The following is a 24,819-nucleotide window of genomic DNA, read 5'->3' on the forward strand; positions in this document are numbered from 1 at the left end:
TAAGAAGCAGAGGTTACAGTGTGCTAGTTGTTCAATGGGAACCACACCCAATATATGTTAGAGTCCTAATTTGTTCCAGCTACAGTTGTAATTCACCTCTGAAAGTCAATGTGTGGAATATAGAATAAGATTAGGCTGCTGGAGAGAGGGATAAAGTGAGGTACATTTGGTTCTCGGATTTTTATTTCAAATGTTAAAATAAAAAACTACATGAGATTCTTTACATTATTTTTTTGAATCCTGCTCACTTTCCCTGGGGAAAAATGAATCCCTCTTCCTGCCATGTAATCTTTCTTTCTACAAAGAGTCTACACATTAAAAAATATTCTTAAACTGCAGTCAGCCAGGTACCATCTTCACATGCAAAATCATTGAAATATATAAGACACTTAAATTCAGGTTTATATTACTCAAGTGCCACACTCCATTTTGCCAAGAGCAAGTCTTCAGTCAGTCTGTAAATTGGTGTGTCTAATATTTATACATATTTTAAAATGTGTATCTTCAATATTTAATGCCTTGTGCTCTTATTTATAAATATCATTTGTTTCAAAACTTTTTCATAAATGTTTTAAAAACTGTGCTGACAATGTGTTTATAGATTTGCTTTGTCTGCATAAAGGTATTCTCTGATTGTTTTATATTCACATTTACATAGTTGTCTTTCTTCACCCCCAAACAGTGAAAGAGAAACAGGGTGGTAAAGAGCCCAAAGGCTTTCAAATCAGAAGATCTGGACTCCAGGTCTACCACTCACGAGCTTCAACTTTGGGCAGTGTTTTTAACCTCTCTCAGCCTGTTTTCTCAAACAGGACATAGGAATAATAGTCATAAGGTTGCTCTGAGGATTGATCAAGAGAATGGAATAAAGCTCTTAGCCAAGAGCCCAGGTCATAGTGAGCTCTCAAGAAACAAGAGCTACCTTTGAACTAAAAAAGTATTTAGGAGTGATGTCAGAGAAATGGTGCTGTGAGGGGTGCTCCTGATATCTCTCCTTGAAATTTCAACAAATTCAACAAATAAAGACAGAGAGAAAAAATCTGAGGAGCACCTAAAATATACACACACCAGACAAAGGTATGATTAGTCAAAAAAAAAGGTGGCTGAATATATAATCCACTCTGAAGGAAATAAGATGGAGAACAGAGTATTTCACTTTCCTCACTGATCTGAAGAAGGGCCACTTTTGTCTGGAGCTGAGTGAAGCAGAGGGTCTTAGGCAGAGGGAAGAAGCTGGGTTACAGTGGATGATCAATCAGAAGAAAGAACACACTAGCTCTGCCAGAGATCAGAGATGCGGGGCAAGCACGGGCAGCAGTCTATGACAAAGGTTACCAGTATGGGGTGCCCACAGGCACTGGTGCCAGCAGCTTTATGCACTCCTGGATCCACAACCATTGGCAGTGTGCGAGTGGCTCCACCTGGCACCACTGGTGTAGAGGCGTGCACTCACGGGCTGAAGGGCTTAGCCTGAGATTATCAGCGAAAGAAATCTGCATGGGCTGTTGCCAGCATCTTTGTGCATTCCCAGCTCCATGACTACCAGCACAGGACATACACAAGAGCCAGGATCCATAGACCTGGGACTGGCCAGGCAGGGTACCTCCACAGGGCCAATACAGGCTTCAAAGCTCATTCCTGCATTCCCAGCTCTGACTGAGATAACAGGTGCTGTGTACCTAAGTGGGCACGTGCGGGCCTCTGTGTTCACTGCTGAAGTCGTGGGGGCTGGACGCACATGTGGCTTGCTGTGGGCAACCAAACAGTGCCAAGGGAGAAGCCTGTGGCAATTAGATGTGCAGAGCACTGAGGCATACTAGACATGCCTGGGGGCCCTTAGAAAGCCACTTAATCTGCAATCAGATCCCAGCCCACAGCATGCTGAGATGTACTGGACCTGTCTGCCAGCTTTTAGAAAGGCGCTAGATCTGAAATCGGCTCCCAGCCCTGCCTGCTCTTGTTAGCAACTCTAATTGGCACAGCCTTACTCAGAATTGTGCTTTGAATTATACTGGAGAAAGGTCCTGGCTGCTCTTAAAGCCTCTTGCTCTGCAAGCAGTGGCTGGGGCGAACCTCACAGCTAAATCCCCAGGGTGCTAGCTCAAGTGGGAGAGACATGGAGAGAGGCACCTGGAAAACTAAGACTCCCATTGTCAGAGCCTCCAAGCCCTAACAAGCCCGACCTACCAACAAGACTGAGGTCCAGCCTACGTCATTGCCACTGCGACACAATAGCAAACCACTGCTCAAGAGCCCCATGGGGGCACAACTTTTAGTATAGTGCCACCTTCCCCAAAAAAGGAAGAAGCTACCTCTCAAAACCAGAAAAAAATTACATTTTTATAACTTTCTTTTCCATTTTGGTCATTTTATCTTTTTTCCTTTTTATTCTTTCCTTTCCCTATTGAACTTCATTATCCATTATTGTTACATTTTTTCATTCTTGTTTTTTATGAGGGTTTCATTTCAAAACCTTTACTTTTTTCTCTCTCTCTCTTTTCTTTTTCTCTCATTCAATTATCATTTATCAACAAATTATTATATTTTGGATTCATATTTTTCTTTGTGGCATTTTGTGTTTTTTACTTCATATTTTATCTCTTTTGTCATTTTTATCAGTTCCTGCTCCATGTTCTCTGTAGGTTTTGTTTCACTTATAATTAGAGAATTTTCATTTTTTTACTGTATCTTTTTAATTTTTTTTAATTATCTCTTATTAGTGTTATTAATAATACTACTCTCAAATGCCATTAAGGAAAAAGAAATCAAATATTATGGATACAAAAGATAGAGATGTAGCTCAGATAGATGATGAAAAATCTCTAGAAAAAAATTTTAACTGCTTGGAAACCTTGGAGTTAAATGAAAGAGAATTAAAAATTTAAGTCCTAAAAATACTCAAGGAAATACAAGATATCATGGAAAGGCAATTTAGAGAGCTCAATAAACAATTCAATGAAAAAAAAGAATACTTCACCAAGAAAATTGAAACTATAAAAAGGAACAAAACAGAAATGAAAAACTCAATACATGAACTGAAAAATGAGGTAACAAGCTTAGTTAATAGAATAGGCCAGATAGAGGAGAGAATTAGTGACATAGAAGACAGACAACTAGAGATACTACAGAGAGAAAAGGACAGAGACTCACAAATTTAAAAAAATGAGATAGCCCTACAGGAATTGGCTGACTCCATCAGAAGAGCAACATAAGAATAATGGGTATATCAGAAGGAGAAGAGAGAGAAAATTGAATAGAGAACATATTCAAACAAATAATCGATGAGAACTTCCCAAGCTTATGGAAAGAATTAGAGACTCGAATCTAAGAAGCAAACAGAACACCAAGTTACCTTAACCCAAACAGACCTACTCCAAGGCATATTGTAATGAAATTATCACAAACCAATGACAAAGAAAAAAATCCTCAAGGAAGCCAGGGAAAAGAAGAATACAACATATAAAGGAAGGCCCATTAGACTATCATCAGATTTCTCAACAGAAACTCTACAAGCTAGAAGAGAGTGGACCCTAATATTTACAGTACTGAAAGAGAGGAACTTCCAGCCAAGAATATTATATCTATCAAAGCTATCTTTCAAATATGACGGGGAAATAAAAACATTTACAGATATAGAAAAGATGAGAAAATTTATCACCAAGAAACTCTTACTTCAGGAAATACTAAAGGGAGTTATTCAACCAAATACAAAACAAAACAAAATCACAAGTAAAAACTCGAACAAGATCACAATAAAAACAAAATTAACCTGTGACAACAAAAACAAAAAAGGGGAGAGGACAAAGATTAACAGTAGCAAAGGAGGATGGAGTGTAGAAGCATTCATGAGATAATGTACTACAATGAATATGATGTATATTCTTTTAATTACCTAATGGTAACTACCAGTGAAAAAGCCACTACAGAAACACATGGCTTAAAAAAGAAGAAACAGAGGAAAGAGGTATGGAATACAACCAAACAAAAACAAATGACAGAAGAACAAAAGAGAAGAATCAAACAAGATACAGAGCTATCAGAAAGCAGTATACAAAATGACAATCAGAAAGCCTCAAGTGTCAATAATTACATTAAATGTAAATAGATTGAACTCATCAATAAAAAGACACAGAGTAGCAGAGTAGATCAAAAAAGGAAATCCAACTGTAAGCTGCCTTCAAGAAACACATCTAAGCTGCAAGGATAAAAACAAATCAAAGTGAAAGATTGGAAAATGATTCTCCAAGCAAATAACATCGAAAGAAAAGCAGGTGTAGCCATACTCATATCTAACAATGCTGACTACAAGGCAGCTAAGATAATCAGAGACAAAGATGGTCATTTCATAATAATAAAGGGAACATTGATTCAAGAAGACATAACAGTTCTTAATATATATTCACCAAACCAAGGAGCACCAAAGTATATAAGTCATCTACTAACTGATCTAAAAATAAAAACTGACAAAAATGCAATCATACCTGGAGATCTCAATACACCACTGACAGCTCTAGGTCATTCATCCAAACAAAAAATCAATAAAGAAATATTGGTCTTAAATGAAACACTAGAAAAATTGGATATGATAGACATCTACAGGACATTTCATCCAAAAACACCAGAGTATACATTTTTCTCCAGTGTACATGGAACATTCTCAAGAATTGACCATATGTTGGGCCACAAAAATAACATCAACAAATTCAGAAAGATTGAAATTATACCAAGCATATTCTCTGACCATAAAGCTTTGAAACTATTCAACTGCAATAAAAGAAGTAACAAACCCACAAAAATGTGGAAATTAAACAACATACTTCTAAAAAATGAGTGGGTCAAAGAAGAAATAAAAGCAGGGATCAAAAGATATATACAGACAAAAAAAATGACAATATGACATATCAGAATCTCTAGGATACAGCAAAAGCAGTAATAAGAGGGAAGTTCATATCACTACAGAACAAACAAGAGAGAGCCCAAGTAAACAATATAACATCAAATCTATTTTTTGGGGGGGGGAGTTGTATTTTTCTGAAGTTGGAAATAGGGAGGCAGTCAGACAGACTATCGCATGCACCTGACCAGGATCCACCCGGCATGCCCACCAGGGGGCGATGCTCTGCCCATCTGGGGCGTCGCTCTGTTGCAACCAGAGCCATTCTAGCATCTGAGGCAGAGGCCATAGAGCCATTCTTAGCACCCGGGCCTACTTTGCTCCAATAGAGCCTTGGCTGTGGGAGAGGAAGAGATAGACAGAGAGAAAGGAGAGGGGGAGGGGTGGAGAAGCAGATGGGCACTTCTCCTGTGTGCCCTGGCCGGGAATCAAACCCGGGACTCCTGCATGCCAGGCCAATGCTCTACCACTGAGCCAACCGGCCAGGGCCAACATCACATCTTAAGGAACTAGAAAAAGATGAACAAAGGCAACCCAAAACTAGCAGAACAAAGGAAATAATAAAAATCAGAGCAGAAATAAATAAAATAGAGAACAGAAAACCTATAGAAAAAATCAATAAAACAAGGAGCTGGTTTTTTGAAAAGATCAACAAAATTGACAAATCCTTGGCAAGACTCACTTAGGAAAAAAGAGAAAGGACTCATATAAACAAAATCCAAAATGAAAAAGGAGAAATCACCACAGATATCATAGGTTTATAAAGAACTGTCGTAGAATACTATGAAAAAATATATGCCACCAAATTTAACAATTTAGAAGAAATGAATAAATTCATAGAACAATACAATCTTCCTAGACTGAGTCACAAAGAAGTAGATAGACTAAACAGACCCATAAGCAGGGAGGAAATAGAAACAACTATTAAAAACCTCCCAAAAAATAAAAGTCCAGGCCCAGATGGTTATACTAGTGAATTCTATCAAACATTCAAAGAATATTTGATTCCTGTTCTACTCAAAGTCTTCTAAAAAACTGAAAAAGAAGCAATACTTCCAAACACATTTTATGAGGCCAACATAACCCTCATACCAAAGCCTGGCAAGGACAACATAAAAAAAGAAAACTACAGGCCAATATCTCTAATGAACACACAGATGCTAAAATCCTAAACAAAATACTAGCAAATCAAATACAACACATTAAAAAAATAATTTATCATGATCAAGTGGGATTCATCCCAGAATCACAAGGATGGTTCAACACACATAAAACAGTTAACACAATACACCCTATCAACAAAACAAAGAATAAAAACCATATGATCCTATTAATAGATCCAGGAAAGGCATTTGATAATATACAACATCATTTTATGTTTAAAACACTCAACAAAATGAGTATAGGAGGAAAATATCTCAACATAATAAAGGCCATCTATGACAAGCTATCAGCTAACATCATATTAAATGGCAAAAAACTAAAAACTTTTCCTCTAAAATCAGGAACAAGAGAAGGCTGCCTACTCTCTCCACTATTATTCAAAATAGTGCTGTAAGTTCTAGCCAGAGCAATCAGACAAGAGAAAGAAATAAAAGACATTCATATTGGGAAAGAAGAAGTAAAAGTTTCACTTTTTGCAGATGATATGATCCTATACATCGAAAACCCCAAAGACTCCACAAAATGACTATTAGAAACAATAAGCCAATACAGTAAGGTCGCAGGATACAAATTAATATACAGAAGTCTATTGCCTTCCTATATGCCAACAATAAAACTTCAGAAAATGAACTCAAAAAAATAATCCCTTTTATGGTTGCAACAAAAAAATAAAATACCTAGGAATGAACATTACAAAGAATGTAAAGGACCTATATAATGAAAACTACAAAGCATCATTAAGAAAAATCAAAAAAGATACAATGAAATAGAAAAATATGCCTCATTCTTGGATAGGAATAATAAATATAGTTAAAATGACCATATGACCCAAAGCAATATACAAATTTAATGCAATTCCCATCAAAACTCCAATGTCATTTTTTAAGGAAATAGAACAACAAATCACCAGGTTTATATGGAACTATAAAAAACCCCGAATAGCCAAAGTAATCCTAAGGAAAAAGAATGAAGCTGGGGGCTTTACAATACCTGGCCTCAAATTTTATTATAGAGCCATGAAAATCAAAACAGCATGGTATTGGCAGAAAAATAGACACTCAGACCAATGAAACAAAATAGAGAGCCCAGAAATAAAACCACATATATATGGTCAAATCATCTTTAATAAAGGAGCCAAAAAACACACAACGGAGAAAAGAAAGCCTCTTCAATAAATGTTGCTGGGAAAACTGGAGAGCCTCGTGCAAAAGAATGAAACTTGACTACAGTCTGTCTCCTTGTACCAAAATTAATTCAAAATGGATCAAAGACCTAAATATAAGACTTGAAATAATAAATTACATAGAAAAAAAAACATAGGTACTAAACTCATAGACCTTGGCCATAAAGAACATTTTATGAATTTGACTCCAAAGGCAAGGGAAGTAAAGGCAAAGATAAATAAATGGGACTACATCAACTAAGAAGCTTTTGCACGGCAAAATAAACTGACAACAAAATAAACAGACAGCCAACTAAATGGGAGATGATATTTTCAAACAACAGCTCGGATAAGGGTATAATATCTAAAATATAGAAAGAATTCACAAAACTCAACCACAAACAAGCAAACAATCCTATTAAAAAGAATGGAAGAGGATATGAACAGACACTTCTCCCAGGAATAAATACAAATTGCCAAAAGATATATGAAAAGATGTTCATTTTCACTAGCTATTAGAGACATGCAAAACAAACTGCAATGAGATACCACCTCACAGCTGTTAGATTAGCTATTATCAACAAGACAGGTAATAACAAGTGTTGGAGAGGCTGTGGAGAAAAAGGAACCCTCATTCTCTGTTGGTGGGAATGTAAAGTAGTACAACCATTATGGAAGAAAGTATGGCGGTTCCTCAAAAAATTAAGAATAGAACTACCATATGACCCAGCAATCCCTCTACTGGGTATATACCCCCAAAACTCAAAAACATTAGTAGATAAAAACACATGCAGCCCCATGTTCATCGCAGCATTGTTCACAGTGGCCAAGACATAGAAATGACCAAAAAGCCCTTCAATAGAAAACTGGATAAAGAAAATGTGGTACATATTTGCTATGGAATACTACTCAGCTATAAGAAATGATGATATAGGATCATCATGACAATGTGGATGGACCTTGATAACATTATACTGAGTGAAATAAGTAAATCAGAAAAAACTAAGAACTGTATAATTCCATACATAGGTAGGACACAAAATTGATACTTATGGACATGGATAAGAGTGCAGTGGTTACCAGAAGAAGGGGAAGGGAGGAGACAGAGTGGGTGGGAGGAGGGGAGGGGCCTAAAGAAAATCAAATAAAATGTGACGAAGGACGATTTGACTTTGGGTAATGGGTATACAACATAATCAAATGTCAAAATGATCTGGAGATGTTTTCTCTGAATTTATGTACTTTAATTGATCAATGTCACCCCGTTAAAATTAATTGTCTAGATAAAATTTTAAAAAATGTTTAGGACAGGGCCCATTGGTTATAAATTATTTCATTATATAGCAACATGTGTACAATTCATCCTAGCCATAGTGGATATTGAATAATTATTATTTGTCCAAAAGAAATATTTCTTAGAAAGGCAGAAAAGGCCTAGAATAATAATAATAATAATAACAACAACAACAATGTAGGGGAGGTGGTTGGGGGAAGGGAGTAAAGAGGGACAAATATACGGTGATAGAAATGATTTGACTTTAGGTGATGGTACTCAACATGATCAACAGTTCAAATGCTGTAGAAATGTTTACCTGAAACCTAGGTACTGTTATTTACCAATGTCATCCCTTTAAATTTAATTTTCTAAATATATATATATATTTTTGTATTTTTCTGAAGCTGGAAACGGGGAGAGACAGACAGACTCCCGCATGCGCCCGACCAGGATCCACCCGGCACGCCCACTAGGGGCTACGCTCTGCCCACCAGGGGGCGATGCTCTGCCCCTCTGGGGCGTCGCTCTACCACGACCAGAGCCACTCTAGCGCCTGGGGCAGAGGCCAAGGAGCCATCCCCAGCGCCCGGGCCATCTTTGCTCCAATGGAGCCTTGGCTGCGGGCGGGGAAGAGAGAGACAGAGAGGAAGGGGTGGGGGTGGAGAAGCAAATGGGCACTTCTCCTATGTGCCCTGGCCGGGAATCGAACCCGGGTTCCCTGCACGCCAGGCCGACGCTCTACAGCTGAGCCAACCTGCCAGGGCCTAAAATTTTGTAAATGTAAAAAAAAACAATAATAATATAATATAATTAAACTGGAAAGACCTAGTTTAAATTCCAGCTTTTGCATGTTAATTAATCAATTCTGGTTGGGTGTTGCAGTCCAGCTATCCATTTGACAGTCTGTAAAATGAACATGATCTGTACATGGCAATGCTTGGTATATATATACTAAGAGATTTAATCAATGATACTGTCTACAGCAGCCATTTCTATACTTTTATCTGTCTGATAAGATCTCTTTCACTTTGAGGAAAGACCATAAAATTGAGTGATATTTCTCACCATGTGACTCACTAATTGTCATGTATTTCTCTATAATGAGAGACATCTGGGGCAAATGTGGCTCTACAGGGCATTAGTGGCATTAGAGTGTGAACTACAAAATGGGAAGTTCATGAGAATTCCAAGAGCAATTAGAGACCATATGAAAACTTTGTATTCACTTACAGAAAACTAATGCTAAAAAGTTCTATGCAGCCTGACCAGGCGGTGGCGCAGTGGATAGAGCGTCGGACTGGGATGCAGAGGACCCAGGTTCGAGACCCCAAGGTTGCCAGCTTCAGTGCGAGCTCATCTGGTTTGAGCAGGGGCCTACCAGCTTGAACCAAAGGTCGCTGGGTCCAACAGGGGGTTGCTTGGTCTGCTGAAGGCCCGTGGTCAAGGCACATATGAGAAAGCAATCAGTGAACAACTAAGGTGTTGCAACGTGCAATGGAAAACTAATGATTGATGCTTCTCATCTCTCTCCGTTCCTGTCTGTCTGTCCCTGTTTATCCCTCTCTCTGACTCACTCTCTGTCTCTGTAAAAAAATAAATAAAGAAAGAAGTTCTATGCAGTTGACCACTTATAATATCTTGAATTTGCTTCTTTGTTTTTTTTAAGTACAACACCGTTGCCCCTAATGTTCATGGTCCTTTAAAGATTATTTTATTCATTTCACAGGTCTCCTGTAATGGCTGGAGGTCTCTTTGCTGTCAATCGGAAATGGTTTTGGGACTTGGGTGGCTATGATCCAGGCTTAGAAATCTGGGGAGGAGAACAGTATGAAATCTCTTTTAAGGTAAGCCACCAATACCTTCTTCACACTATGTCTACATAATTTTGGCAAATCTGATAGAATGTCATTATTTTGTTTTGTGACGTATGTTGTGAGATGACTACAAAAATAGACATATTGCCTTTCCAAGTCAGGTTTTAGATAGGAGAAGCTACTTCCTCCTGCTGTTTCAGTGAGACACAGCCATGCTATAAAAGAGATGCATAGTAGAAACAATGAAAAACCCCTTTTACAGGTTGGAAACTTGGTTTGCCAATTGACCTACGGCTCCCCTGACAAGTGCATTCTTTCTGAAGCACTTAGAAATATACATAGAAGAATTAAGATGAAAGAAATCATATTTATTGGAGCTTTTGCCCTTTCTATTTGTTATAGAAATAGTATTTCACATTTTGATCGTAACCAGTTATTCCAAAATTTCAATAACAGAAGAGTAATTTTAAAATATGAATCTGAATCACTAATTAAAGTTATTTTTTGTGTAATTCCAATAAGCAGTTTTTTTACTTTTTTTATCTGAAGTTGCCCAGGTCTTGACTTTCTTTGACCACAAATACTCAGTAAAATTATATACTTTATCACATATATGTTTATGATAGAATATCAAATTTCAGGGTTTGTAAATGAAAAACTTTATTACAACATATGAAGACCATATACACAGAGCAAAATAAACTGTGCAAAAGTTTGTACTCCAAACTTCCAGGATTTTTTTTTCTAAAAAGTAGTCTTATAACAGAAAATAAAAAAACCTTTCCTTTTTTTCCATTATCATTGTCACTGTTTATATAGTTGATTGATTCTTGCAAGATTTATCATATGAAAACCTCTTATTAAATAAATCAGCTTCTCCTAATTATTTCTATTATGAAATCAAACCAATTCTTGCTGAGAAAAAAAGAAGTGTATTCTAAATATTGTAAAAGTCAACCTTAGGAATCTAACTAAATCTTGAGTCAATGTATACAAAGGAAATGATAAGAGCTGATTTTATAGCACTGTAACAGCTCTATTCAATGTGTTAACAGAAATTATATGTTGTTCTCAAAGTGTCATAAAATAAATATTCCCAAAGAGATACTAAGGAGGCATGATTGCAGGCTTTAAGACATCTAGAATTTTCCATCTCACTATACTGACAGTAATCTTTGAAATACCATTTATAAAATTAGTGCTTTTCTTTCACCATTCTTCAAATTATTTTAATATCACTTATAAGCTACTGTTTTTCTTAAGCTTTTTATAAATGCATGGTTTAAAATCCTTGAATTTACCGGTGTCTTTTGGGTTTCTCTGTTATAGCTGTACACTTGTCACATTGTATATAGCAGAAGATAACAATATCACAAGTAGTAACAATAGAAATAGTATCTATTACCTTTGCCTAGTGGCGTGAGCCAGATGCTGAGCTAAGTGCTTTCTTTATCTGCATTATCTCATTTAAAACCACGACTCTAAGAAGTAGGTATTATTCCATTTTACAGATGAAGAAACTGAGACTTAAAGTTTTAAAGATTTAAGATTAAATTGTTTATAACTTTTAAAGATTAAGTAAACTACTCAGGGCCACTTGAGGATTGAAATGCTCCATTTCTGTTTAATTGTGGAGATGCAGAATTATTAAACTATCTGACACCCAGGTCATATTTACCAACACGATTCTGGAGTTCACTGATCTCTACCTAATGGTTCCTTTCCTTGAACAGAAACAGGTATTGTCATTATAGCCTAACAGCAAAGCAACAAATTTTCTGCTGAACCTGGCAAAATACCACTGATTAGCAGATATTGCCTAAAGGAGGGTGCAAAGTTTACAATAATACCTTCAACTGAAGCAGTAAAGATAAAAATGGCATTGCGCTATTATATGCACTATCTTCAGAATTCAAAGGATTCTTTTTACTTTTCACAGCTCAAGAGATTTTCTTCTTAAATTCTCTTAATTCATAAATTCGTTAAGCTTAAAATATTATTGAAGAAAATTTCTATAAAGCAGGACATGCCCAGTTTTGAATAATGAACCGGATGATGGAAAAACTGCTAACAGCCGCAGAGTTCGCAGAATATACATTTGCATTCTTTTTTTTTTTTTGCATTTTTCTTAAGTTGGAAATGGGAGGCAGTCAGACAGACTCCCGCATGCGCCCGACCGGGATCCACCCGGCATGCCAGGGGGCAATGCTCTGCCCATCCGGGGCGTCGCTCTGCCGCAATCAGAGCCATTCTAGCGCCTGAGGCAGAGGCCACAGAGCTACCCTCAGCACCCGGGCAAACTTTTGCTCCAATGGAGCCTTGGCTGTGGGAGGGGAAGAGAGAGACAGATAGGAAGGAGAGGGGTAGGGGTGGAGAAGCAGATGGGCGCTTTTCCTGTGTGCCCTGGCCAGGAATCAAACCCGGGACTCCTGCACGCCAGGCCGACGCTCTGCCACTGAGCTAACTGGCCAGGGCCTACATTTGCATTCTAAATCACAAAAGTATCTTCTAGACCAACACTAGCCTGACCTGTGGTGGTGCAGTGGATCAAGCTTTGACCTGGAACGCTGAGGTTGCCGATTCAAAACCCTGGGCTTGCCCGGTCAAGGCACATATGGGAGTTGATGCTTCCTGCTCCTCTCTCTCTCTCTCCTCTAAAATGAACAAATAAATAAAAATTAAAAAAAAAATTTTTTTTTAATTTAGACCAACATCAGCCTGCATTTCTCACTTCTCCGTCACTCACATCTATCATATCTCTTTTGGGTGACCTGAGATTTTATTACCCCATTTTCAATTTTTTAGTTATCTGTCATTCTGAAGGATATAATTGGAGTACAGCCCTGTCGGCTTTGTCTAGAAACCATGGCAACAGCACTGGAAGTTCAGGACTAAATTGCCCTAGGTTGTTTGGTTGGAATGACAGCTTCTTTGGCGACAGCTATGTCTTACAGGGTCCTATTTTAGACATATCCCTTCATTCTTCTCACAATTGTGTGATGACCTTGGGGTTCCTGTCCCTCCTTATTAGTATTTGTAACATGAGGGGGACAAACTTAAATAGGCTTTGTAGAATTGGTATTGAAGCAAGAAAATTTTTCTCCTTATGAAAAGAATCAAAAGAATTGTGCACACTATCTCAGTTAAATATTATTACATGATATCATTTTAAAAAGAAAGAGAAAAGTCAAATATCTACATTTTTGGACATATCCAATAAATTGACATTAATTTTACAGTGTAAAGTATCATAAGATACACACTGGTCAGCACTTAAGGTTTGAGAAATCTGTGTGGATAGCTGAGATTTCACTAGGGGTAATATAGAAATTATTTGAAATGTGGAACTTAAAAGTTCTAATTCAAAAGATTTTTATCTATGGTCATTGTTAGACATCTTTGTTTACTTTTTAACCAAAAAATTATTTCACCAAAGTTGATGACAAGATTCTATCACTTAATAAAAGTATTTCCAAAAAGCTCTGCTTTATTTATTTAAAGGACTTGTTTGGGGTTAAACATTATTTGGCTAAAAGTGCTCCTCAATTCTTTTTCTCTCCAAATATCTTCCCTGCCTTTTTTAACATCTGATTAGATGAGTAGATTTCATGTCATAACAGGAAAGCCAACACAGAGTGATTTTCAGGAATCAGTTGAGGAAAAGATCTCTGCAGAGAAATCTGCCTGCACTGTGTCTGGTTGTTAGTGTGTTTTAATATGAATCTGGATTCCTGAATGGCCCAGACTTAGCCATTGTCCCTCAAATGTTGCTAGGTCAGCCAGCTGCTTGGGAGGAGAAAGAATTTAGCTGGTCATTCAACAAGCTTTTATGAGCTTCTAACTTATGTCAGTCATAGTTCCAGGTACTCAATTTGGAGTTGCACCTGGAAACAAAGAGGAAGCCGTGACACACTACCCAGTGGGGCATAAAAGAGATCAACCACAATTTTAAATGGTCTCCCATTTAAGTTGCTGAAATAATGTTAAAATTAGTTTGAGTTGCTGATTTTCCAGTGTGTTTTCACATCCACTCCCCAAAGATAAAAGTCCAAATGTTAGCATTTTCAAAAGATCTGTCCTTCAATTGCCAAAAATTCTTCTCAGAAAATAAAAGTGAGCAAAAAACATGAATTAGGACCACAAAACTTAGAATAAAGCCCAGGGACTGGCTGACTCTATTCCACAGAATTCTCTGACATGGGACATAAAGTTTAGATCTAGGTAAAAATAGCATTAATTTGTTTGGGCTGCCCTTTTTCAGCCCCAGGAGCTTATCAGTGTGGTCCTACATTGATCCAATGTTTCTTGGGCCATTTATAGTCCAGGAAGAGCTCTTGACCACCAGCCTTAGCTATACAGAAGTGTTCATGGCTCTAGGTGAGATTGATATGGAGACCATATATCCTAGAGTGAACCCACCAAAGCTGGTAGCCCCACACAGCCTATTTCAAAAAACCATGCTTAATGAATTCTAACACACTATAGAATCACCTTTGTTTGATACTGTTGACCTTCCCATGTATTGAGCTTTTAAGATGGGAACAGTTAAGGAAACTTGAACTGATGTCACACAATCTCTCAACTCTTATGAGTCATCAATTCATTCATTCAACAGACATTTATTTATAGACTACAATATGCCAACTCTAGCTAAGCTCTTGAGATTCAAAGATAAAAATGTGAGAAGATTCTTGCCGTAGAGGAACTTACTATCCAGTAGCAGTTTGAGAATTAATTGGCCAAAATTACTCATCCTCAGTATTGTTTGGGATGTGTTTTATTTTCATAGTCACAGTATTAACTCGGGAGATATACAATAACCTCTTTGCTAGACTCCCTTCCTTTATTCTTCCTCCTCTTTTAACCTGTCTCCACATTTCATTCATTTATTCCCTGAGTTGCTTTATTTTCTTCTCCTCCAAGCTCACTGTTGCCCCTCATTACCACGCAAATCAAATGAACAGACTGAATCATACATTATGAAGCTTTCCATCCATTACCTGCCTTACCTGCCTGTCTCAATCTACACTGCAAACCAACTGCCCTAGTGTCTCCCTTTCCTTCTTGGAAGATAAGAATTCATACTTCTGTTTCTGTGCCTATTTGTTGCAGATATTGTGACTAAACAGTCAGACTTTGTTCTGTTGCTGAGAAATTTGTTTATTCTTTCTAGAAACATTAATCAGTAATCTTCACCATAAGCCTATGTACCTTGCAAGCTAGACTTTGCACAAAAATACAAAGGAAGCCCGGTAGAAGCCACTGGATCAAGTACAATTGACATGGGAGTTTTGTTCACTGACCACAAGGAGCAATTAATTTTTAAAACTACATTAAGAATTCCCTCTAAAGTAAAACATATAAATGTATTTCTATTCACCAGTTTCCTACACAAGAGAGGTCAAAGCTTTCCCACTGCGTATGGGTCTATCTACTGGACTAATGTAGGGGACCATAAATTGTATCTACACTGCATGTTCTATGAATTCCAGTTTAGGTTCTTTTAAATTGGAATAAGAACCTAAAAACATTTTGAAGCTAACTTAATGTGGGAACAGATTCCTTCTGAATTTTTAATGATTTTACCCAACCTTTCATTGTTACTTTGCCTACATCTAATTTGACAGCAATTTTTTAACAACTCAATCCTTTCAAACTCCTCGAATTAGTTTTGACATGACCAACAATTTCTTCTCTTTTTGTAAGCGTATTTCATCAATTTAAGTGGCATTTAATTAAATTACATAATTACAATTTTTTTAAAGCTAGCATAATCACATTGGGGGAGAAATGAACTCACTGGCTTCGAGGTAAGCATGTAACTTAACTATTGCGAGCAAAAGATTCCTGGTGTGTTCAACATTGGTTTACCATAAAATGAATGCAATTCCATATGTTTGCAGAAGGAATGAAGAGTGATGGTTAATACATTAAATGGGTTGAATGAAGATTCAGTCCTTACTGTCAGAAACTTTCAGTCCAATGAGAGTCAGAAAAACCAAGAGGCACTGTTATTGCTGCCCTGGCACGTAGGCACATTTTCACCTTATTCAGATCAGGTCTGGGTGCAGCTCTCCCTCCTGGTCTTCATCCCTACCTAGGTGCCCAGTGTGCTGGCCTTTGTCAGGGGGTTTACAGGCACCCAGGGGGTTTGCATCTCACAGTGAGGGTTCTGGGGGGAGTCAGCCACAGTGCCCCTCCCTTGTCTCTTCTACTCTGCACCCTGGCCCTACAAACCATTTCCCTCTTTTATTTTTAGTTGTCACGTCTTTTTCCCTTCCTCTGGGCCCCATCTTGTGTAATCACTAAAGTGGCAGGGGAGGATCAGTCCTAAAATAAATCTCTGAGAATTCTTTGAATACCGGCTTCTACTTTGGTGTGGCTGGGAAGGAAACGCTCCCGCGTGGAATCAGAAGCTGAGAACACAGGAGCGAAACAAAACAATTGCTTTGGGTTCCCATCCTGCCGCACACCACTGAGCCTGTACAGCTTAGAGACCAAAATAAGGCTGATATTTTAATTGACAGACTGTTTATTTTCTATTTCTTTCTGACTCATGAAATCTTTACATGAAGCTGCCTGTGTCCCAAAATCCTGGGCATGCTCTTCTTCCTCTGATAGTAATAACTATTATTTGGTCCGTTAACAAGAACAGGTAATGAGTTAGCACTTAAAGGTCATTAAACTTAATTTTTTAGTCCATTCAACACTAATGCAAAGTAAAAATATAATTTTCATTCTATAATTGTAAAGACAGGCTTTTATTTAGTTAATATCAATGCAATGATTGGAATTTCAGTTTGATCTGAAAACTATTAGCCCAATTTCCCTTAGCTGGAAAAATAGAGTTTATGCCTTTGGTGAAAAAAGTGACCACTGTCACTTTCTGAAATTACTTTAAAAAAGAAATGTAGTTTCTTCCTATCTGATTTTTATTAACTATGAAGGCTGACAACTCTTGTTATGATTTAATGTTAAATTTAATTTTACTATCTTCAAAATGCACTGATTATTCAATAGGAATTGAATATACACAATAGGAACTAATCATTGAGTACAAAATGTTCAGTTCGTAATCAAACAAACAAACAAAAAAGACATCAATTTGAGATTGCAATTGCTGAGTAAACTGAATATGCTACAGCTTACCCTCATTGTGGAACTTCTCAAGAACAAACATATTTTATTTATTGGTGCTTAGAAAATCAAAAATAATAAGCCCACAAAATTAGTTAAATTTAAAGTTTGCTATGTGGTACATGGCCATAAAAAAAAAAAAGATTTAAGTATAATTATACATAGGTCAATGATTGAGCATTAAGCAATTGCAATATACAGTGTGTCCATAAAGTCGTGGTGCACTTTTGACCGGTCACAGGAAAGCAACAAAAGACGATAGAAATGTGAAATCTGCACCAAATAAAAGGAAAACTCTACCAGTTTCATACCTATTCAGTGCAGTTTTATGTGGGCTCACGCACAGATTTTTTTAGGGCTCCTTAGGTAGCTATCCCGTATAGTCTCTACAGACTCGTCACTGACTGATGGTCTACCAGAATGGGGATTCTCCACCAAACTGCCGGTTTCCTTCAACTGCTTATTCCACCAAGTAATGTTATTCCTATGTGGCGGCGCTTTGTTATAAATGCGCCGATATTCATGTTGCACTTTGGTCACAGATTTGAATTTAGCGAGCCACAGAACACACTGAACTTTCCTCTGTACTGTCCACATCTCGACTGGCATTGCCGTGGGCTGCTTCGCTGTATACACAGTGTTACGTTATCATCTGCACATGCGCACATGCTGCCACATCATCTTACAGAAAGTGGGAGGGTTTTCCTTTTATTTGGTGCAGATTTCACATTTCTATCGTCTTTTGTTGCTTTCCTGTGACCGGTCAAAAGTGCGACACACTGTATTTGCAGTTTTAAAATGGAAAAAAAATGGTTTTGAGTGCTCTGTAAGGAGAATAAGACACAAAAATCCCTGTATCTTTGACAACTTACCATAAATCTTACTGCCATCCACAATGTGTAAAGAAGGCTATCAATGCAATAAATGTAAATTCAATGATGTTACAACAGGGGCATGGGAAGATGGCATGAAGTCAGCAGATCTCTGTTTTCCAAGTAATCAGCACACTAAGGAGTGAAACATAATCATTTGTTTGAAATAATAGGAACATGTGTGATACCAGTGGTTAGAGCTCTCCTGGATTGTGTTTGTCACATGAGAGAAGCAGCAAATGGGAGGTTGGGGACAATTCCAAAAGAGGTATTACCCATACCAGCCATATCTGCAGGAAGCAGTCTGTTAGTGAGGCAAGATCAAGGAAAGATACTCTATATTATGAGCAGCCCTGCAGCAGCCAATTCCTACTGGATACAGACAAATAAAGGCTAAGCTAATTAATTTACTTATACACAAATTTTGTCTCATAGGGTGAATACCAGCTGTAACTGATAAGAAGAATTCAGCCTATTCAAAGATGAATAATAATAATTTTGAAAAGGAAGTAGCATAGAAAAATACTACAAGAAAAAAGAGGCCCTGGTCAGTTAGCTCAATCAATTAAGAGCATCCTCCCAAAATAACAAGGTTGTGGGTTTGATCCCCAGTCAGGGTACATACAGGAGCAGGCTAATGTTCTTGTCTCTCTTTCCCTGGAAGGAGAGAAAGAAAGGAAAAGAAAGAAAGGAAAGGAAAGGAAAGGAAAGGAAAGGAAAGGAAAGGAAAGGAAAGGAAAGGAAAGGAAAGGAAAGGAAAGGAAAGGAAGGAGGAAGGAAGGGAGAAAGAGAGAAAGAAAAAGAGAGAGAAGAAAGAAAGAAATAGAAATTTAGATAGACAAGAGATAATATAAGAGATATATTAATAAAAATTTCATTAATTGCAAATAATACCTCCTTATACCTACCTGGACAATGCAGGGAACTTATTGAAAAGCTACTATAAAAAATAAAAAATTCAGTGTTGCCTGTGTAAAATGTATAAAGGCAATAGCCTTTATAATGCCCAAAAAGGCACTATTAACAATAATAGGGGAAACAACAAGGAATAAACTTAAGAAATGTCCTACACCTGATGAAAAACAGTCATAATGCTACTTAGGGCACACAAAAAGACTTAAGCACATGAAAATTCATAAAGACAATTCTCCCTAAGTATACTCATAAATTTAATGCAGTCTTAATAAAAGTGCTAAAATGAAATTTGGAGTGGGAGAGAGCTGGATTGAGTGTTTCTAGTTCATAAGGCAAAACAGATAAATAGAATAACCAAGTTTTAATTAATACGCATTTTCCACTTCTCCATAGTTGTCTGAACAGACAAAAACCTCATAGAGTGTTTAATTCCTACTCCTAAAAGAGTCTATTTGCCTCCCTAGAAGGGTATAACTCAATCTCATTTTACATGTATACTCTTTTCCCCTTAAGCCATCTCTCTATAAACTATCATGGTAGTTGTACAAATGGTTTTGTTAGAAATAAATTCAGCCTTATAAAATGCACTCATTAGAAATCTTTTTATGCCAAGAAGAATTCAAAAATATTTTATATACCTTCTCATTGCTTTCCTGAGACAGCTATATTAGAGAGCTCTTACTTTTGAGCATGCAAAGTAGCTCAAAGTGTAGTTGCATTTTGTATCTAATATGTGACAGAAGCCTTTTTATGGCACACCATATACCTTCAGATACACAAGGAAATATCTGAAGTTGTTTCATTGGGGTTTTTTTTCCCTGCAATATTTAGCCTAGGTGACATAAAAATAACCATTTTAATTCAACATGCCCAGAATTGATCTTCCAAAGAAAATATTAAAATGACTCTAAACTCATTCAGAAACTCAAAAATAAACAGAAACAGCTGCTAAATGTCTCACCAGCCAGTCTGAGATTCATTTCAATTACCCAACAAAAGGTACCTCAGGTGTAACAGAGCATTTCAAGTTAAATTTTATGTCCATTAGATATAAGCCTAGCAGCAAGTCTGAATCCCTCCCAGTTGTTACTTCTTTTATGTCTGATGACATTTTTCTAATTCCCTGTTTAATTTTATTTTAGTTTTTATAGATAGTTGAAGTGAGCAAGATATAAAAATGTGCATATTATTTGGTACCTATGTTAAGGTCAACTTAACTTCTAATTGAAATCTTTTTCCAATATTGAGATTGTTTTCTAATTTTCACATTTTCCTAGTTTCCATTTTTCTCTAACAAGAAAAATAAAATATAATACAATTACTCTAATGCTTTTGGTGTGTAAATTTATATAAAACAAGTCAGCTTGCCCCACCCAGCTCAAAAGATATTTGGATAGAGTTATCAAAAAACTGTCCATACAATTCTCAAGCCCTTCACCCATACCTCAATGACTATACTATAGAAAGCCAAGAGTATATACACACATTAACTGTAGAGGTATAAGGATTTTAATTTTACACTCTACATCAAGGTCAACAACCCACAATATACAAGGAGTACATATGTCAACCTCACAACTCTCTCCTCCCAAATTGTGAGAGTGACAGTTGAGACTACCATCCCTACCTCCCCACATCTACATACATTCACAAACTTGCAACGTTGTCTCAAGGCCTGACCACTCTCATAGAGATCAACGTGAAGATATACAGCAACCTGTCCGTATATCCCCCGATATAATTGAAGAAAGTTGTCCATGATAGACCATATGATATGGTAGACCATATCATAAGCCCACCATTCTTGAGCACCTATTTCATGCCATGTAAGGGTGCTATGTGTATTAATTAGTGCTTACAACCAGAGAAGGAGACACATTACTTCAACTTTACAGAAGATGAAAATGAGGCACTGAAAAGAGTAGTAACCTTTCCAATTCAAACCCTGGTTCAAAGTGTTCTTTCCATTATACTATATCATGAAAGTATATCACCTTCTTTTCAAGCTATGGAGATATAGATAGATAGATAGGTGATAGATAGATAGATAGATAGATAGATAGATAGATAGATAGATAGATAGACAGACATATATACACATACATATATATCACGTAAATGTCATTATGAGGTTTTCCTATGAATTTCTATATTTTGATGAAATTTCATTGTATCGGATATTGCTAAGAAAATAATAATTGACTATCAACTCAGGTTTTGAAAACCGTTTGCTTCTTTAAAATTTTGTTCAGCTGAGAAACTTTGGACTAAGGTGCTTATTTCCAAGTGCACCCTGGTGCCTCTAGTCACTCAAATCCTCACTGTTTAAAAAAAAGGGTTTTTTTTCATGTGTATTCTTTGGCTTACTAGAAAACAGAAACCCAACTGCCTAACTTAGGGGAAAGGGGAAATTGGACAAAACACACGTGTAAACAAACTGAAAAAGTCAAGGAAGTGAAAGAGCCTCGGAAGGTCTGGAAACAGGCTCCAAATGCTAGTGCAGTCCTCTCTCTGAGTACCTTCCCCTGCGTCTCTCTGTGTCAACTTCATTCTCGGACTGACTCTCTATCCACCGCTCCGGTATGGCCACCGAAAGCTCTCAGGCTTTTATTTCCCACTTCGCTAACAGAAAGGTAATTCCAATCAGATGAAACCACAAGGAACGATTTCAATTAGCAGGCCTTAGTCTTGCTCCTGCCCCTGTCGTTAGGAAGGCAGTATGATTGACAGCCCAATTCAAGAACAACAGAGAATCACACGTTTGGTATTTCCCTAAAGAAGTGAAGTTGTGATTCCATGACAGAAAGCCAATTTTTAAATGATTTTTAAAGAACTTTTATTTATTTTTAGCAGATGGCGAATTGAGAAATTTAAGCAATTAAGACACAAAATCTGGAGACACATGGAAATAATGGTAAAAAGCAAAACACTTTGCCTCTACTTTACCTTTTAAAGTGTAGAATAATGAATTAAGGCAAATAGCGATTATGTCCTTAACCATAACATTTTACCTAAAAAAGCACTTCTACAATGTTCAAATCCATCCTTTCCTCCCCAAGGTTTAATGTTTCAAATAAACCAATAAGTAATATATCTATTTTTCTGTTCCAGGCCCAACTCTAATCACTGTTTTAAAATCACTGTTTTTAAGACTGCTTAGTGTTGCTGCACATAGAAGCACTACATCAGAAAAGCAATGATCACCTGATCAGTGCCCCCTCTGAAGCCCTGCGGCTTGCAACCAGACCTCTGGAAGCTCGTTAAATGCAAAATAGTTTGGGTACAATTTTTTTTCTTATGCTGATATAACAGAGCATTTCTTACTTTGAAAAATCTTAAGCAGGGGGTTCAAGAAACAAGAGCTTTTCCCCAATGCTGGAAAATACCATATTCTTATTAAAGACTGTAGATGCATTGCCCAATTTCTGTTTTTGGTATGTGCCTATCAACTAGAAAAGGGAGTCAGAAAATATCAAAGTAAATGTTATTTTCCCTCCTGATCTCAAAGAATAATCTGAAATGCCAGGTTTGTGGGAATAATGCAAAGAAATTATGTAGGGGTATAACTTCTCACTGTTGCCGCTTTTACATCAAGGCAGGCCAAAAGGTAGCAACTTTATTAGATCTAGCCGGAAAAAACAGCTTCAGGACAGACCTGGTCCATTCCCATGTCTACATACCAAAGATTTTTAGGTTAACAATTAATAAATTTCCAGATAGGTGGTAAAATGTTTGTTCAACTGGAAGTTTTCCAAATTAAGATGATGAGGACTGAGGGCAGGATGAGAGGGCATTTGGGGGAAAAGGACTTGGAGCTAAAACTTGAAGGAGATGAAAGAGTTAACCATGTGTCTGGAAGGGAATCCCAGACAGAGGGAACAGCCAGTGCAAACACCCTAAGGTGGGAGGAATCTGCATGTTGAGGAAAGAAAAAAACACAGAGAGAGTAAGGGAGAGAAATTAGGAAATAAAAAAAGAGAGACAGCAGGTTTTAGAAATGAATACACTAATAAATGTTTTTGAGAATTTTGATCATCGTTTTCATATAGTATATTATGCTTCATCTTATACTTGATAATAATGCTTTCTTATTATCCTCCTGACAATTTCCTACTGAAACTAATTTCATATTCTGTATGAATGGTATAATTGTATGATTCCATTCAATTTAACATTCTCTATGTCTAAATTCCAGTTTGTAGCTGATATTGAAAGTGATTTAGCAAATAAGGCAAGCATTCAATTATTCATTCAATTTGAGCTACATTATGGGGGGGTGCTCTGTGCTCAATCATGGGTATGATAACATTGCTTTAAAATATTTACATTGTCAAAATATGACACATTATTTATAAATCTAAGACATTTCTCCAAGAACTGGATATTTAAGTATGACAATTATTTTAGAATATCATCATTACACTAACAGAAAATGCCTTTTAAAAATATGAACCACATCTTTTAGAATAAGTATAGGATTTGATAAATGCCACAACAGTTACACTTTTCAAAGGAACAATGTTCCCACACTGTTACCTAAATATATTTCTCTAGTGCAGGGGTCCCCAAACTTTTTACACAGGGGGCCAGTTCACTGTCCCTCAGACCATTGGAGGGCCAGACTATAAAAAAACTATGAACAAAATCCCTATGCACACTGCACATATCTTATTTTAAAGTAAAAAAATGAAACGGGAACAAATACAATATTTAAAATAAAGAATAAGTAAATTTAAATCAACAAACTGACCAGTATTTCAATGGGAACTATGGGCCTGCTTTAGGCTAATGAGATGGTCAATGTGCTCCTCTCACTGACCACCAATGAAAGAGGTGCCCCTTCTGGAAGTGCAGCGGGTGCCAGATAAATGGCTTCAGGGGGCCACATGCAGCCCGCAGGCCATAGTTTGGGGACCCCTACTCTAGTGTGTCAGGATGTGGATGATTCTACCAAAATAGGCATTGTTATTGCAAGACTAAAAACAAAATAAAAATGTGTGTGTGATATTCATGTCCTAAAAACCAAAACAACTCTACAATCAGGAACAAATGATTTGGTGGGCTTATGGTGAAAAGCAAGTTGGCCCTGACATTGTAAGAAGCAACATTAAATTGGAAAGGCCATAGAACCCTTACGTAAAGTGGAAATATAAGTATAATTGATGCCTGGCCAGGCAGTGGTGCAGTGGACAGAACATAAGACTGGGAAGCAGAGGACCCAGGTTTGAAACCCCAGGTCTCCAGCTTGAGCATGGATTCACCAGTTTGAATGCAGGGTCACTGGCTGGAGCATGGGATCATAGACATGACCCCATGGTCGCTAGCTTGAGCTCATGGGTTTCTGGCTTAAAGCCCAAGGTTGCTGGCTTGAGCAAGGGGTCACTCACTCTGCTGCAGTCCCCTGGTCAAGGCACATATAAGAAAGCAATAAATGAACAACTAAGGAGACAAAAGAGCCACATGAAGAATTGATGCTTCTCATCTCTCTCCCTTCCTGTCGTCTGTCCCGTTCTATATCCCTCTCTCTGTCTTTCTCTCTGTCACAAAAATAAAATAAAATAAAAAGTATAATCAGAACATGAAGT

The 24,819-nt window shown here is 37.2% G+C and overlaps 1 protein-coding gene across 2 annotated transcripts in view; it reads left to right on the forward strand.

Moving 5' to 3' along the window:
• GALNTL6 (polypeptide N-acetylgalactosaminyltransferase like 6) overlaps nt 1-24,819 on the forward strand; it is a 1,118,979-nt gene that overhangs the window by 973,442 nt on the left and 120,718 nt on the right. For both annotated transcript variants that reach the window (XM_066387896.1, XM_066387897.1), the window contains exon 8: nt 10,223-10,340. In XM_066387896.1, the coding sequence (XP_066243993.1) occupies nt 10,223-10,340 (118 nt within the window). The remainder of the gene's footprint in view (nt 1-10,222; nt 10,341-24,819) is intronic.

This window comes from Saccopteryx leptura, chromosome 1, assembly GCF_036850995.1.
Source record: "Saccopteryx leptura isolate mSacLep1 chromosome 1, mSacLep1_pri_phased_curated, whole genome shotgun sequence".
In the NCBI taxonomy this organism is placed as follows: Eukaryota; Metazoa; Chordata; class Mammalia; order Chiroptera; family Emballonuridae; genus Saccopteryx; species Saccopteryx leptura.